General features: G+C 35.8%; 2 protein-coding genes across 7 annotated transcripts in view; one reads left to right on the forward strand and one right to left on the reverse strand.

The window, feature by feature from the left end:
• Nucleotides 1-359: 359 nt before the first annotated feature.
• LOC130239905 (39S ribosomal protein L14, mitochondrial) lies at nucleotides 360-3,387 on the reverse strand. The gene is made up of 3 exons (XM_056471279.1): nucleotides 3,313-3,387; nucleotides 3,041-3,111; nucleotides 360-847 (listed from the first exon to the last, which is right to left on the reverse strand). Exons 2-3 carry the CDS (start codon nucleotides 3,097-3,099, stop codon nucleotides 481-483), a joined length of 426 nt encoding a protein of 141 aa, XP_056327254.1. The 5' UTR covers nucleotides 3,100-3,111; nucleotides 3,313-3,387; the 3' UTR covers nucleotides 360-480.
• A 5,265-nt stretch (nucleotides 3,388-8,652) lies between these two features.
• Nucleotides 8,653-15,530, forward strand: part of lrrfip2 (leucine rich repeat (in FLII) interacting protein 2) — a 42,078-nt gene continuing 35,200 nt past the window's right edge. For 4 of the 6 annotated variants that reach the window (XM_056471334.1, XM_056471340.1, XM_056471335.1 and 1 more), the window contains exons 1-2: nucleotides 8,653-8,748; nucleotides 9,708-9,843. In XM_056471334.1, the coding sequence (XP_056327309.1) occupies nucleotides 9,754-9,843 (90 nt within the window). In that variant the 5' untranslated portion in view covers nucleotides 8,653-8,748; nucleotides 9,708-9,753. The remainder of the gene's footprint in view (nucleotides 8,749-9,707; nucleotides 9,844-15,530) is intronic. The other 2 variants (XM_056471338.1, XM_056471339.1) reach the window with 1 other exon arrangement.

Genomic DNA, 15,530 nt, shown 5'->3' on the forward strand with positions numbered 1-15,530 from the left:
ATCATCTCAGACTGGTTTCTCGAACATGACAATAAGTTCACTGTCCTCAACTGGCCTCCACAGTCACCAGATCTCAATCCAATAGAGCACCTTTGGGATGTGGTGGAACGGGAGATTTGCAACATGGATATGCAGCTGACAAATCTGCAGCAACTGCGTGATGCTATCATGCAAATCTGGACCAAAATCTCTGAGGAATATTTCTAGTACCTTGTTGAATCTATGCCACGAAGGATTAAGGCAGTTCTGAAGGCAAAATGGGGTCCAACCCGGTACTAGTAAGATGTACCTAATAAAGTGGCCGGTGAGTATATCTGATGATGATGTAACACTCACCACAAAAATGACAACACCAAATATTCATCCATATATATTTTATTACAAATGTCCTGAATGCTATGAACACAGTTTTCTTTAATATTTACAAAGAAAAAGTTCTTTGACATTGTGTGAGATTTGTCCTCCTGAGATGCAGGAACACTACACAAATCTTTGAGCGATGGCCAGCAGTTTGGAATATTCCCCTTCCAGTTTGCGTAGGTGTGTTGGTATCGGAGCTTTTATTCTGGTTCCTGTAGGGTTTCCATTCTCTTCGATCAATACCACATTATTTGAATCGAAGCGAGGGGTCATTCGAGCCCCGGGCATCTTATGGCCCACTATGATGGCTTTCTTCTTCTGTCCTTTAATGGCCAGTAAGACTCGGTCTCCCACTTTCCCGACTCCATTCTTGTTGTACACGTGAATAACTTTTGGTGGCCGGTGGTGATGGGCATTCCCAAGAGTGCTGTTGTCCACCACCCGCACGCGGGTTAACTTCTGGATAGCGGATACAGCGGATGAAACGCTGCGGTGAGATCGATCATATATGAGTGGATCAGCAGATCATTACAGTTTCTAAGCTAAATAATAAAAAGGCATCACATTTATAGCTGAATGGTTTTAGATGGAGCATCAACATTGGTACACAGAACAATGTCTGAGAACTTAAAATGGTTTACTGTAGTCAGTGTGCGAATTATACATTGACAAACTGATCTTTTTTCAGTAGTAGTTTGGTAATACATGCTTCAGTGAATCAGATTTATGAATGTATTTAAATTACATCTAATTTTGTTAATAAAATGTATCTGTTTTTAGTATTTTGAAGAATATTTAGTAACTATTTTAGTAACTGTAGGTCAAACTATACAAATTATGTCTACTTTTTCTCTTTTTTTAGGCTGCATGCAGATATAGAAACCTATTTTACAAGAAATATGTTTTGTGAATACTTAAGATGTCTATCGGTGCTCTAGAACTGCAAGTTTCAGACTGTTAAATGATATTTTTCATATTATGCATTCGCAATGGTATAAACCGTTATAGGGGAATCAAATCTATGTTTATATTATACATATTTAATGATTAATATTTAAGATATTGATAACTGATAAAAGCTATTTCTCACTATAAAAGGGCTGACCCCACACATCTTGTTTTGATGTCCTTCAGAGGGATCAAGCATTAATTAGGGGGTCTGTAATTTGCACCCTGATTGTAGTGCCAGGCAAAGATTTATTGCACAGAAATATATATCCAATTTATAAAACAATTTTGTTAGAGATAATTAAATGTATTGATTAAATTTGTAGTAGATAATTAAATTTGTAAAACATACACCCCTCACAAATAAATATTTTAAATTAATTATTTCTATAGGATGCTTTACGATAATATTTTTGTGCATATACATTAGTCACCAAAAATATGCCAAATCTGGAGCTAATCTAAAAAAATTGTCTTAAGGTAACAGTCCAAAAATGAGTACACAGAAATTTATAATGTAAAAAAAAAGAGAAAAATCAAGAAACAAAAAATATATAAAATTTAGTTTACATTTTGCACTTTGTATTTTTTTTTAATTATTGAGATGCTTTTACTGAATAATTTAAATAGTAGTTTATTATTATTATTATTATCATTATTATTATTATTAATAAAAAGACATTTATATATGATTATTATGATACACTATATAATAGGCCTAGCATTGTAATGTTTAACATCTACTTTTAGGAAGTTTGTCATTACATTTATTAATTTATATATATATATATATATATATATATATATATATATATATATATATATATATATATATATATATATATATATATATATGTGTGTGTGTGTGTGCGTGTGCGTGTGTAATAATTAAAAACCCGAAGTTATTATTAATAAGCATTTTAAATGTGCGGTTTGCCAATATTTCATGATAGTTTTCACTGCTTCACTGCTAGTAAATAATCTCAATTCATGCATGTGTGAGTGTGTATGTACAATATGTAAGCATGTATGTATATACACTACCGGTCAAACGTTTAAGGTCAGTTTTTTTTTTTTTATATTCTGTACATCAAGGCGCCATTTATTAAAAGTACATTTTTTTTATATTTATTAAACTTGTAAATAACTGCTTTCTTATTGTGTGTAGTTTGAAATAAAATTATTACTGCAATTATTATTGTTTTTATTACTATTACCATTAATAATAATAATAATGATTATTATTATTATTAATATTAGAGTGATTTTTGAAGGATCATGTGGCTGAAAACTGGAGAATTAAAGCTGAAAATTCATCTTTAAAATCACTGGAATGAATGATTAAATTAAATGATAAACTACTTTTGAACTGTTATTTTATAGTGCAATAACATTTCACAATTTGTACTGTATTTCTGATGAAACAAATGCAGCCTTGGTGAGCAGGAGAAGCTGATTTTAAAACATTTAAAAATCCTACTGACCAAAACTTTTGACCAGTAGTGTGTGTGTGTGTGTGTGTGTGTGTGTGTGTGTATGTATATATATATATATATATATATATATATATATATATATATATATATATATATATATATATGAACATACATTTTATGATTATGAATGATAATGTAACTCAAAAAAGGCAAGTTATTATATAACAGTACAATATATTGCATTACAGTTCCACCATATGATTGTGGACTCCTTCAAAACTGTAGAAATATTTCACCTGAAAGCCCTCTGCTGCATCAGTTTGGGCAAAATCAGCCCGGATAACGACAATGCCATCCTGACCAGACACTGAAAACAACACAAAATGTTTAAATTGCGACAAAAGCATTCTGTCAATAATCATTTCAATATTTATAGCAATAAGCATCAGGTTTCGTGTTATTACACTCCTCCTGGATACCGCTGAACGCATGCAGATGATCTCAAGCAGCTATTTTACCATTAGTCAGTGTGTTTGTAAAGTAATACTGTATAAATAACGATAAATACCTGATCAGCTCATTCACAGCCCACACCAATGTCACGCACACATCGGCTCTGCGTCATGACAAAGCGACGTTTGGTCTTTTTCTTCTAGTGAATCGAGCTTATTCATTTGCGCCACCTGCAGTACTGGAGGACACACATTTATGTATGTATGTTTGTACATTGGTTTGTACGGTTTGTACAGTCCATCCATACGGTACAGTAAATGCCCAAGTTATTAATACCCCTGGCAAATTTTGACATAAAATCACTTTTATTCAACCAGCAAGGCTTTTTTGGACTAGAAATGACACAGGCTTCTCCCAAATGGTAATAAGACGACACAAGAGGCATCGTTATAAAAAAAATATTCATTCATTCATTTTCTTTTCGGCTTAGTCCCTTTATTAATCAGGGGCTGCCACAGCAGAATGAACTGCCAACTTATACAGAATATATTTTACACAGCGGATGACCTTCCAGCTGCAACCCATCACTGGGAAACATCCACACACACACATTCACACGCATACACTACAGACAATTTAGCTTACCCAATTTACCTCTAGCGCATGTCTTTGGACTGTGGGGGAAAGCGCGAGCACGCGGAGGAAACCCATGCCAACACGGGGAGAACATGCAAACACAGAAATGCCAAGTCTCGAACCAGCGACCTTCTTGCTGTAAGGTGACAGCACCACCGTGCAGCCTGTGGAAAAATATGCAAGTCAAAAAAACATTTTTAGGTATCTTTGAGCCAGAATTTGCCCATGATATGAATAATTTTGGGCTTGACTGTAGGCTATTCATTCATTCATCCATCCATCCACCCACCCATCCATCCATCCATCCATCCATCCATTTATCCATCCATCCATTTATTCAATTCAATTCATTTTTATTTCTATAGTGCTTTTTCAATGTAGATTGTGTCAAAGCAGCTTCACATGGAAGATTATGAATTGAGACAGTGTAGATCAGTTTTCAGAGTTTAAGTTCAGTTCAGTTTAGATCAGTTCAATGTGTTTTAATATTCACTGCTGAGAGTCCAAACACTGAAGATCGATGTGCAGCTCATTTGGCAACAGCGGCAAGAAAAATAACTTCCCCAATTGGCGTAAGTGAAGGAAGAAAAGGCTCAGTAGGGCATGATAATTTCTCATGTGTGCAGAGCTGCAGTCTAGGCGCCGGAGGCTGGAGAACGCAGTGAAGACTTAGCGGTCCCTGGACTCTCACAGGGATCAGTCTCAGGCTCTCTACTCCTCCATGACCACTACAGCAGCTGCTACAGCCTGGTCCGGGAATGTGGAAACCTTGGGATCATCTCTTCACAGGTCTTGGATCGCTTCAGTGGCACTGCATAATCTCTGGGGGCCTCGGAATGAGTATCCCCTGGTGGAAATAAAGAACAATTAGCGTAGCTGCTGTTCATGGTGTATAAACGAGATGCAAAGACCTGCGTGGAGCACATTCATGCATCATACCTGTGATGCATTGAGTGTAGCTTCGCTAAAAAGATATGTTTTTAATTGTTCATTCATTCATTCATTCATTCATTCATTCATTCATTCATTCGTTCGTTCGTTCATTCATTCATTCATTCATCCATTCATCCATTCATTCATTCATTCATTCTTATCTACTCATTCATTCCTTCATTCCTTCATTTATTCCCTTTTTGTGTATTTACGTACATTTATTTAGTTATTTGCTTACCACACATTCATTTGTATTTTACAGATAATCACAGAGTTTTATATAATGGTTTTAATGTAATTATTATTCATCACAATTTATAGGCTAATAATTAGTGGCGCAGTCGGTAGCACATTCACCTCCCAGTAAGAAGGTCGCTGGTTCGACCCTCAGCTGGGTCAGTTGGTGTTTCTGTGTGGAAACTGGCTACCTATGTAAAACATAATAGGTATAGGATTTAGCATTTGCTTAGTCCAGTGCATGTAAAAAAAAAAACACAATAGGCATTTGCATGCGTGATACTATAAATACTGCGTCGTCTTGTAATTCATTTGCATTTTACTTAAAATGATTCAACGTCATGTGAGGTGTGAGATCTGAAACAGATAAAGCATCACTTCTGCTGAGTCTTCATATACGTAAATCACTTCATCTGAAACTGCTTTGAATAATAATGAATTGTATGCATAACACAGGAATAATAATTTAAAAATAATTATTATTTAATTATTTATTTAATGTTCTGTATACGTAATTAAAACGAGCTGAATCAACACAATCCTTGAGTTTTTTTTTTTGTTGTGTGTGTGTGGGGGGGCAGGGGGGGTATTTGTTTAACGTTGAATGCACTTACTGTAATTTTGTCAAAATAATTACGTTAACTTCTGTTGGGACAGCATGAAGGAATTGTGTGGAACCCAGCATTTCTTTACAGTGTATTGTGCATTTTTCATTATGTTTCGAAATTAACAGCTAGAGGTCGTTATTGGACTGAAAATGTAACACATACTTCTGTTGTGGTGTAAAAACATTAAGAAATCACACATTTTTGTCATGATTTTCCATAAAAAAATGTGTTATTCTGGGGTGACACAATGGCTCAGTGGTTAGCACTCTTGTCTCACAGCAAGAAGGTCGCTGGTTCTAGTCTCGGCTGGGACAGTTTGTATTTCTGTGTGGAGTTTGCATGTTCTCCCCATGTTGGTGTAGGTTTCCTCCAGGTGCTCCGGTTTCCCCCACAGTCCAAAGATAAGAGAAACTAAATTGGCTGCAGTGAATGTGAGAGTGTATGGGTGTTTCCCAATACTGGGTTGCAGCTGGAAGGGCATCCACTGTGTAAAACATAAGTTGGCACATAATTCCTCTGTGGAGACCCCTGATGACTAAAGGGACTAAGCCGAAGGAAAATGAATGAACGTGTTCTTCTGTTTTTGGTTTTACACAATTAATGTTATGACTTTAACTCACACAGTTTTTTGTTTACGGATAAGGTTAATTGTTTAGAAGAAAGATGGTAATAGTCATTACAATTCTAAAGTGGAAAGATTTAGGGTTACTGTTATGATTAAATTTAGGATGAGGAATTTATGACAAGTGGGTTTAGCCTCCATTAACAAAATAACCATGTATAAACACATAAAGCTACTGAAATAAACAAAAGCAGCCTAGGTATATGATTCTGACTGTAGGATATGGATATGGGTACAGTATATGATTCTTACTGTAGGATATGGGTATGGGTATATGATTCTGACTGTAGGATATGGGTATGGGTATATGATTCTGACTGTAGGATATGGGTATGGGTATATGATTCTGACTGTAGGATATGGGTATGGGTATATGATTCTGACTGTAGGATATGGGTATGGGTATATGATTCTGACTGTAGGATATGGGTATGGGTATATGATTCTGACTGTAGGATATGGGTATGGGTATATGATTCTGACTGTAGGATATGGGTATGGGTATATGATTCTGACTGTAGGATAATCTTTGATAAAAATATCAGTTTCATGATATTGTGATTACTGCTCTGAAATATATTCTTTTTAAATGTCTGGGTAAAAAACAGCAACTTTTTTCCTCTTTCATTGATTTCTGCCGTCTTCATTAGTTTTAAAAACAGATTTATTTACAAATTAAAACGGCATCTTTGGATATCTTTTCTGCTGGAGATGCCGCTGTGCTAAAAAAAAACAAACAAACTTACATGTACCATAGGAACGGTATAACAGAAAATTTTGGCGGTTTTAAAACCTTGACTTTTCCAAACAGCGGTATACCTTGAACGGTTATCATCCCATGCTTACTGAAGACATGACAGAAGATCGGTTCAGTTTTAAAGGCTTTCTGTTCTTTAGTGTTTAGGAGAGTATGTTTAGAAATTTTTAGAAAACAGCTAAAATACACACGTAATAATAATAATAATAATAATAATAATAATAATAATAATAATAATAATAATGTCATAGTTTTAAGGAAAACTTACAGCGAATTTTAGATCAGATCTATTTTTGTACAAATATTATATAAACCATTTTAATGATTTACTTTTTTTGTTTAATTACATGTATTTGTTTATTTAACTGTTTGTTGATCTTTCATTCCTATTGTATTTATGTATTAAAACTTTATAAGTTGGATCATGACTTTATCTATACATGCACCAACCTAAATCACATAATGTTACTGCATCTACAGGCCCTGCAGGGAGGGTTCGGGTGGTTCGAAGGACCCACCCCTCACCAACAAAGGTCCAGAATTTGTCCCATATATGAGCTCATTTGTCCTTTTTTGACTGCTATGCCATCATAAAATGTGAAAATAACTCATTGAAGAAGGCTTTAAGACCAAGAAGAAACTGATGTAAGTGAAGTAATCTTTCACTACTGATTGTATTGTTGTTAAAGAGCAAAAACATTTTGCAAGTAACTTTTATTCTAAATCTTAGACCTTATTCTTGATAGAAAGAAATAAAAGACCAATAAAAAAGTTGTGTAGCACCAAAAGTTAATTTCAAAGTTTATAAAATTAAATTTTTACTAATACTATATATGATATATACTAAGTAGGCTAGTGTTGTTATCCATGAATTTTCAATGTACTTTTTACAAGAGAGGCTAGAAAAAGCAGGAAGCTCTAGATTATTATTATTATGTTAAAAGTGGCCAAATTCTTACAGAAAAGTTGAATGTGCTTACTTTGCCTTAATAGGCAGTTTTTAATTTAAAGCCTTAACATTTTTCCCATAATGATTTATGATGTGATAAATTTGTATTTTAAAATGTATATGTATAAATAAGTTTTTTTATAATATTTCTTTATTCTAAATATTTAAGAAATGTTTTTGGTACCTCAAAAAGTGTGAATATGTTGGCCGCAGCTTAAAATGTGCTTTAAATGTCACTAAACTTTAGTATTTAAATCTTATAATATGGTAGAAAATCAGGCAAATAACTGCAAAAAGCTCCACTTTTGAGAAAAAAAACTTCCCCTTTCACCAGACTGGCTACGGGCCTGATCTAATTTGTTTCTGTATCCCCTGTTACTATGAAAATTTAAAAAAAAGGGAGAGTAAAGATGGTTAGCTGGTCTGGGGGTGTTTAAAGACCACGCCTCTTTTTCCCAACATCCGGGCCTTTTAGCGCGAACCTGGAAAAAAACACTTCAAACTCTCAGGGACGCCCATAATCAGAGTGTGTATCTACTTTCACCTACCTTTACTACTTCTTTACACAAAAAATAACTGACTGTAGCGTCTCTTTTAAATTAGCATTGGGCGTTTTCGGGGAAAGTTTGTAGTGACGGATAGTGTCAGTTTGTGGCTGTCACGAAGGCACGCGCGTGCTCACTCATACAGCCGCGCGCCCTTGCGTGTGACGCGCGCTCGCTCACTGGTCAGGCGGGAGCGCGCTCGGGTCCCAGTCAGTCAGTCAGAACCGACCCGAGTCTCGAGCGGAATACTGACGGACAGAAACGGTAAGAAACCGGCACTTACGAAACTAACTGTCATGGAGGTCCAGACAGGTCATTAAATTGTAATATGTGAATTAATAGTTGTCTTGCGAGTGACATTTACACACTTTATGTCTTTGAGGACAAGCTAGCAAGCTAACAGCTAACTAGAGTCATGGATATGAGTTTCTCTTTGCAATATTTATAACTTGTTATGTGTATATACATTAAAGCTTTATGTAGTCAACCCTAAAAGTCTTTAATACCTAGCAGTTATGTGTTTTCTGTTAAAATAAAGCGCTTTAAGTTAGCCTGTCACGCTGCTGAATGAGTGTTGGTTTATATTTAGCACCTCAGCAGAAATATCAATACAAATATAGATTCATATTAATAGCTTTATTTACATTGAACTGTAATTAGACATAGCCACACGTTCAGCATGTGTTTACATACATCCTAAAGACAAATGTGACATCTTAATACACACACACCACACAGTTCTTTGGTAGAACTACTGAACATTCAGAAATTGTTTGACTTTATTAATGAAAGTGTTCATCGAAAGTCATTATTTAAATGAACTGACTGAGCAAATAAGAACAGATGAAGCAATATTTATAATGGAATCAACCTAAACCCCTTAGTCCTCCATGCCTGTGATATTTCTCTGCTTTGTCACATTATGTTATGAGGTGTGTGTCTGGTGTTAATCAGCTCTGAGTCCAGACATGCATGACTAAAGCCTCTATTTGTGGTTGTGTGAGATAGTGAGGGGACAAGCTTATCTAGCCAACATTTTCATATTTTTTGTTAGTTTTATAAAATGACACTAAAATCATTTAAACGTGCATAGTAAGTATGTCTGTCAATGCATATTTCTGTGTGCTGTTAAATTGTCTCAACAGAGTGGTCTCATTCATGTTTTCCTACATAGCCTGTCCTAAATTATGACAGCTGCTGATCATTTTGGTCTTTGTCTGCAGAATATTAGGGGAAGCAAGTGGATCAGGCTGTGGAGTTGCTGCTGACATGGGGACGCCAGGATCAGGACGAAAACGGGCCCCGGTTAAAGACCGTTTCTCAGCGGAGGATGAGGCTCTGAGCAGCATCGCCAGAGAGGTAAGAGGTGTCCGCTTGTAATCCTTGTTTATCTCAATGGTGTCATCTTGTGGCTGGTGGTTTCCTGTGACCACAATAAAGAAAGCATTCAAGTAAGGCCCTAATATACTCACAGTGAGGTTTACTTTTGTTCATCTGATGGTAGCAATGTGGATGTTTGCACAATCTTTGTCATTCTGCACTCCATGCACATCACCTTTATTCATATAAAACTTTACAATTGCAGATTGCGCTAAAGTAAACAGCTTTACATTATTAGCCATATTTATTTTGCAAGTGTTTCTCTCACTTGAAATTAATTATCAAGTATACTATAAAGTAGCTTTTTTTCAGTGTTCACATTTTGACTCGGTGGCATCTGACGTATTGAAAATATGCACATTTTACATCAATCCTAGAGTAAAACAGTTGAGTTTTTTACCTTTTTCATTTCATTTCAGCTGAATCCATTCAGCCAATCTCTGGGTCTGGTAGGAGCACTTTAAACTTAAGCCCTGCTCACGATGTGGGATTTCAGCCACAATTTAGTCGTCTGAGACAAATTTAGGGAATCCTAGACAATTCCTGAAATTCTGGGCTAAAATCTGTGATCTTTGCTCGTTGGTTTGACATGTTCACAGACAGCCGCTTAATTGCGATCAGATTTTTCCTCGGATGAAGTTCTGCCAGTGTCAGAAGCTTTCAGACACTTTCCTGCAGTGTGACAACAGCTGTGATGAGCATCAATCCAAGAACCAATAGGAGCGCTAAATCAGATGACGCAATCCATGCGACAATTCAAATGACCGCGGGGAAATGTCAAAACAGTATTTTATCTTCCTGGTTTTATTATTGAGACACGCTGTGTGCAAAATTGCTGCTACAGTTTGTTCACGTTTGCAATGAGGAATCATTTCAGAATGTGGGATAGTGAAAGTGTCACAGATGGATGACGTCAAATTCCACAGGAGTTTTCTTCCATGTTTGACGCGTCTTCATTGTTGTTCAGTCTGACATTTTGACAGCTGAGATCTTACAGTGTGACTTGGGAGCCATGTTCGTGCAATCTGACATTCTACAATCATTTAGAATTATAAATAAAATTGGCCAGTAAGAGCCGGCTTTAGCTCAGCTTAAATTATTGAATCAAATTAAATCATTAGCATCTCATAAAAAAAAAAAAAAAATAGTTTCAATATTTTCAATATTTAAAAAAAATAATTTCCTGTTTAAATCTTGACACTTTTGTAGTTACATGTGTACTAAGACAAGTGGAAATGTAAAAAATAGCTTTTATACTGATAGGGCTAGACTATTCGTCACAATGATAATATGTAAATATCCAGAAAATAGCCTCCAGCACCAAGCCCTACACTACAGCACCTGTTAGAATCTGTGTAATATTATATTACTAGCACCTTCTGCAGCCATGGTGTTGCTAATGGTCTAATCTGATTCAATAATTTATGCTAAGATAAAAATACTCCTGTCAGACCCTAAGTTCTGCTGAATGGATTCAAAAATGGTAAATCTCACTGTTTAACTCCTAGGGGAGTTGTAAAATAAGCATATTTGGAGTTTTCCTTTAAGGTTTACATGTCAAAGCAGGTGGAGCCTCATAGGCCCCGTTTACACTAATATGTTTTAGTTTTAAAACGATCCACGTCCACGCTGGCGTTTCATCTAGAGTTTCTGAACAACTCTCCGTCCACACTACACTGCTGAAAATGCACATCATGTGACCACACACACACTGCCCTGCAGCGTATGCGTGCGTCTGAGCTCTAGGCAGTCAGCGGGCGCTCTGCAGGCACCTCCCCAGATGAGAGCAGCGCAGGTTGGACAGTTCACCAAGGATCTTTCGCTGGATTTCATCTCACTATAGTTGTTAAACGTGATATTTAATTCATCTTCTCTATATCTAATGACTATTCGGTCTTATGAATTTACTACTTGTTCTCAGGTAACTTTTTTGGCTGAGGGCAATAATAAGTTAAAAAATAAATTAATGTAATTTTGTACACGGATTCTGCTTATTTGACTGAATGCTTGCCTATATTGTATAAACTTATTGTACGTTATTCTTTTATAATGGCTGTTATTGATTATTAAATTTGATATTCAGCAAAAGAGACAGTATGTTTTGTATTTTTCGAAGAAAATAATCGGAGCCAGTTATGTTATAGGCTCCGTTTTGTTATAAATATGCATACAGTGAAGATGACGGTCATATAAATATGTAGCTACAAGACAACTCAACATTTTTAGTGTTTCTTAAGTTGATAATATCAAAATGAAAATAGACGGTTCCTTATATCATGTTTTCATTTCATTGTTAAGATAGTGAAACAATGTAGCCAGGTGATGTGAATAAAGTTATAAAGTACACGGTTCCCGTTGAAGATTTACTCAACTTGCCCTCAGGAGTTTTCCATATCAAACTTGCGAAGTCTGAACTTACAAGAAAAGGATGCAAGACTGAACTTTGTGCACTAGCCTAATATTGATGAAAAAGCCCCAATCAGATAGGTGAATGTCTACTCTGCAGCCACGGCTCCATTTTCAGATTTCTCTTTTTTCCCCACCCACTTTGATATGGAGCAGCAGCGTTTTAAAACCAAAAAGGCCTCCTCAGCGTTTCCAAAACACTTCGTTTTCAGGGCTCGAAAACTCTGGGGTAGTGTGGATGGAAGGCATAACTGTAGCAAAACTTATGCATTTTAAAACTAAAATGTGTTAGTGTAAACAGGGCCATAGTCTTGCCTACCTATTATATCATCGCCACCGTCCAATAGTGTTTTAAAGATATTTACCAGCTGAAGTGGTAAACAGTTTGTTCTCCAATTTTGCTTAAGATATTTCAGGTCCTTTAGAAATCTGTTGTAATTTTATTGACTAGGAAATTGGTGTAAAGCCAATTGAGATTCCAATATATATTCAGTGTTTTTTTTTTTTTTTTTTTTTTTTTGCACTTGCTGCTGGATTTGCTGACGCTGATCTCAAACCTGTTTTATAGATATTTTTTGCAAGAGCAGTGATACAGAATTATGTTTCACAAAGCTAATGGACATGCAATGGACGTCAGTAGAAGTAGTGATAACTTGCATTTCTGTAAAGTGAGTGACTGAATGCGCCACGGCTGTATAAACAGTCAGCAGTGATACAGAATTATGTTTCACAAAGCTAATGGACATGCAATGGACGTCAGTAGAATTAATGATAACTTGCATATCCGCAAAGTGAGTCAGATGCTGATTCTGTTGTTTTTCCGTCATCATACACAAACTAAATGGATTGGATGTAATTTCAAAGTCATTGGAGAGTGCCGAAGGTGTGGTAAGATGTTTGTTTTTTGAAATACCTGTCCTAAAGTATCCCTCTATTACATGACAGATATGACAGGAATATGTGTACCTGTATCGGTGATAGCCCAAGGCTCTGTAAACAGCAAAAAAAGAAATGGCCAACACCATATAATCAGAAATGTTCTCCTGCTGTCAGTCATTGTGCCTGTTCGTGTTTGCTGACGTTGGATTTCCTGGCATGTCTTTGAAGGGCGGTGTTTTGGAAAGAGGTCGTTTGTTATGACATCTCAAATGGGGATCTTAACCGAATTTAAGTGACTTACCAGTATGAAAATATTTACCTTATTAAGCCTGGCATTATACCTTTTTTTTTTCTTGATAGTTTACTTATTGAGATATAAAGTTTATGTATATTAAAGTATGTGTTTTTGTACTATTTTTGAAATAATGTTAGGTTTTATGGACGATATGTTATTTAATATTCAGAATTTGAAGGAGGAAGACAAATGAATAAACAAAAATATACATCTAGGTGCAGATGTAATTATATATTTGGTCAAAATGTAAGATGAAATTTAAAGTATTATTCCACTAATTTAACTTAGTAACATTATATTTAAATGTTTTGTAGTATTAAAGGATTATTTTGAAGAATATTGTAAACCTGTAATCATTGACTTCCTTATTTGTCCATTAGTTTTCTCTGTTATGGATATCAATGGTTACCTTTTTTGGACATTCATCTTCTATTGTGTTCAACAGAACAAAAAAAAAAACTCAAGTGTGAATAAATGATGACAGAATAAAAGTTGTTGGGTGAACTCTCCCTGTAATTGTGTGTGTGTTTACCAAATGATATACTTAATTAAATGCCTTATTGCTTAAGTTCAGTAAATATGATCTTGAAATATTACTAACAAACATAAAGTTATTTCAGCAGAGTTTTGGTCATGTTGGTAGAGGCCTTGGGAGTTCCTCTGTCAAATAAGACACATAAGGCTCTTTTAAAGATCTAAAGCGCAGACTGCAAAAGCATTAAGGGCATGTTCGAACCCACTTTTGCTATTTTAAGGAAAGAGAAATACGCTCTGCGCTGTGGCGCATGGTCTAACAGGGTTGTGCTTAATCTCTTAATGAGTTATGGGTGTGTTTTGAGAATAAACCAATCAGTCTTGTCTCACATTCCCTTTAAGAGTCAGTTGCGTCACGCCATGGCGCATTTGCTATTTACATGGCGAACTTTGTAAGTGGAAAAACTGAACGCTTCACTAGCAAGAAAACAGTTAAACAGACCATCTGCATGAGGATAAAGAACAAGCCTCCTCCAATCGGCCTTCACTTTCAGTTTTTTTCTCTCTCTTGTGGATAAGGAAACAGTGTTGTATGCACAGACATCCACTTGCCTACATAATTTCGTTTGTTAAACGCAAAGATTTGTTTCAAAACTATTTCTAAATTTAGTTCTAATTTCCAGCAAATGAATAAATGAACAATAATAACGAAGTGTGGTCAAAAAACTGAGTTATATCCAAACACACATGCTACGCCCTATATGATCCAAAACCTGACAGGTGGACAAATCTAAGCTTGTTTTTAATAAAACAAATATAAATATAATAAATAAAACTACTAATAATGATAACATTATAGAGGTGTGAACCTACATTGGTCTCACGTTTCGGTTATGATTATCATGCCATCGATTTGGTTCAGTTCGATATCTCTGTGCATCACTGTGCATTGACGATGCTTTCCATACACAGTTTTATATTTTTATCACAGCACAGCAGTTCTTGTATTAAAATGTATACATATATTTCTATACTATTTGTAATACAATTTTGTCCTTTAATACAAACAGTCAGATATATAAACTGTACCTTTAAACAACACGACAATTTATAGCAAATAAACAAATATAAATATCCTGCCTAATCTCTGAGCCTTGTCTACCAAGTTTTTTCTTACAGCCTTTTGATTGGTCTTGCACTCAACAGAAAGGGCTGCGATTGGGTCTTACGCGCTGGCGCTCTTCACAGATGAGTGACTCTGATAAACGGCAGCGGCGATCACAGCTGATACATGATAGACGCGGTGATGAAAACTCTGCAGACACGTGCTCGTGTCTGTATCCAGAAGTATTGCTGTAACAGCCGAGAGGAGAGGAAAAGTCATGCTAGGAGGACAAATGGGCCACAATAAGAGAGAGAGAGAGAAATGGAGTTTGCTTTATTCTCTCAATCGCAGTGAAACGGGGGCTTCTGCTGTAAGTGTCAGTGAAAGACTGTCCAGCAAACACACAGTTTTTAAGTAGATGGAGCATTGTAAAGACTTGTGCTTGCCTCCCTCGCCATAGTAAGCTACAGCGACATAGCGCATATGAGATAAATGACGTCAGTACAT

This window comes from Danio aesculapii, chromosome 13 (genome assembly GCF_903798145.1).
Source record: "Danio aesculapii chromosome 13, fDanAes4.1, whole genome shotgun sequence".
Taxonomy (NCBI): domain Eukaryota; kingdom Metazoa; phylum Chordata; class Actinopteri; order Cypriniformes; family Danionidae; genus Danio; species Danio aesculapii.

Excerpts from the sequence above, each read along its gene's own strand:
- LOC130239905 (XM_056471279.1), bottom strand. The coding sequence starts at position 3,099 with ATGGCATTGTCGTTATCCGGGCTGATTTTGCCCAAACTGATGCAGCAG. Across the intron at positions 848-3,040 it reads ATGCAGCAGAGGGCTTTCAG|CGTTTCATCCGCTGTATCCG; the intron begins GTGAAATATTTC and ends ATCTCACCGCAG.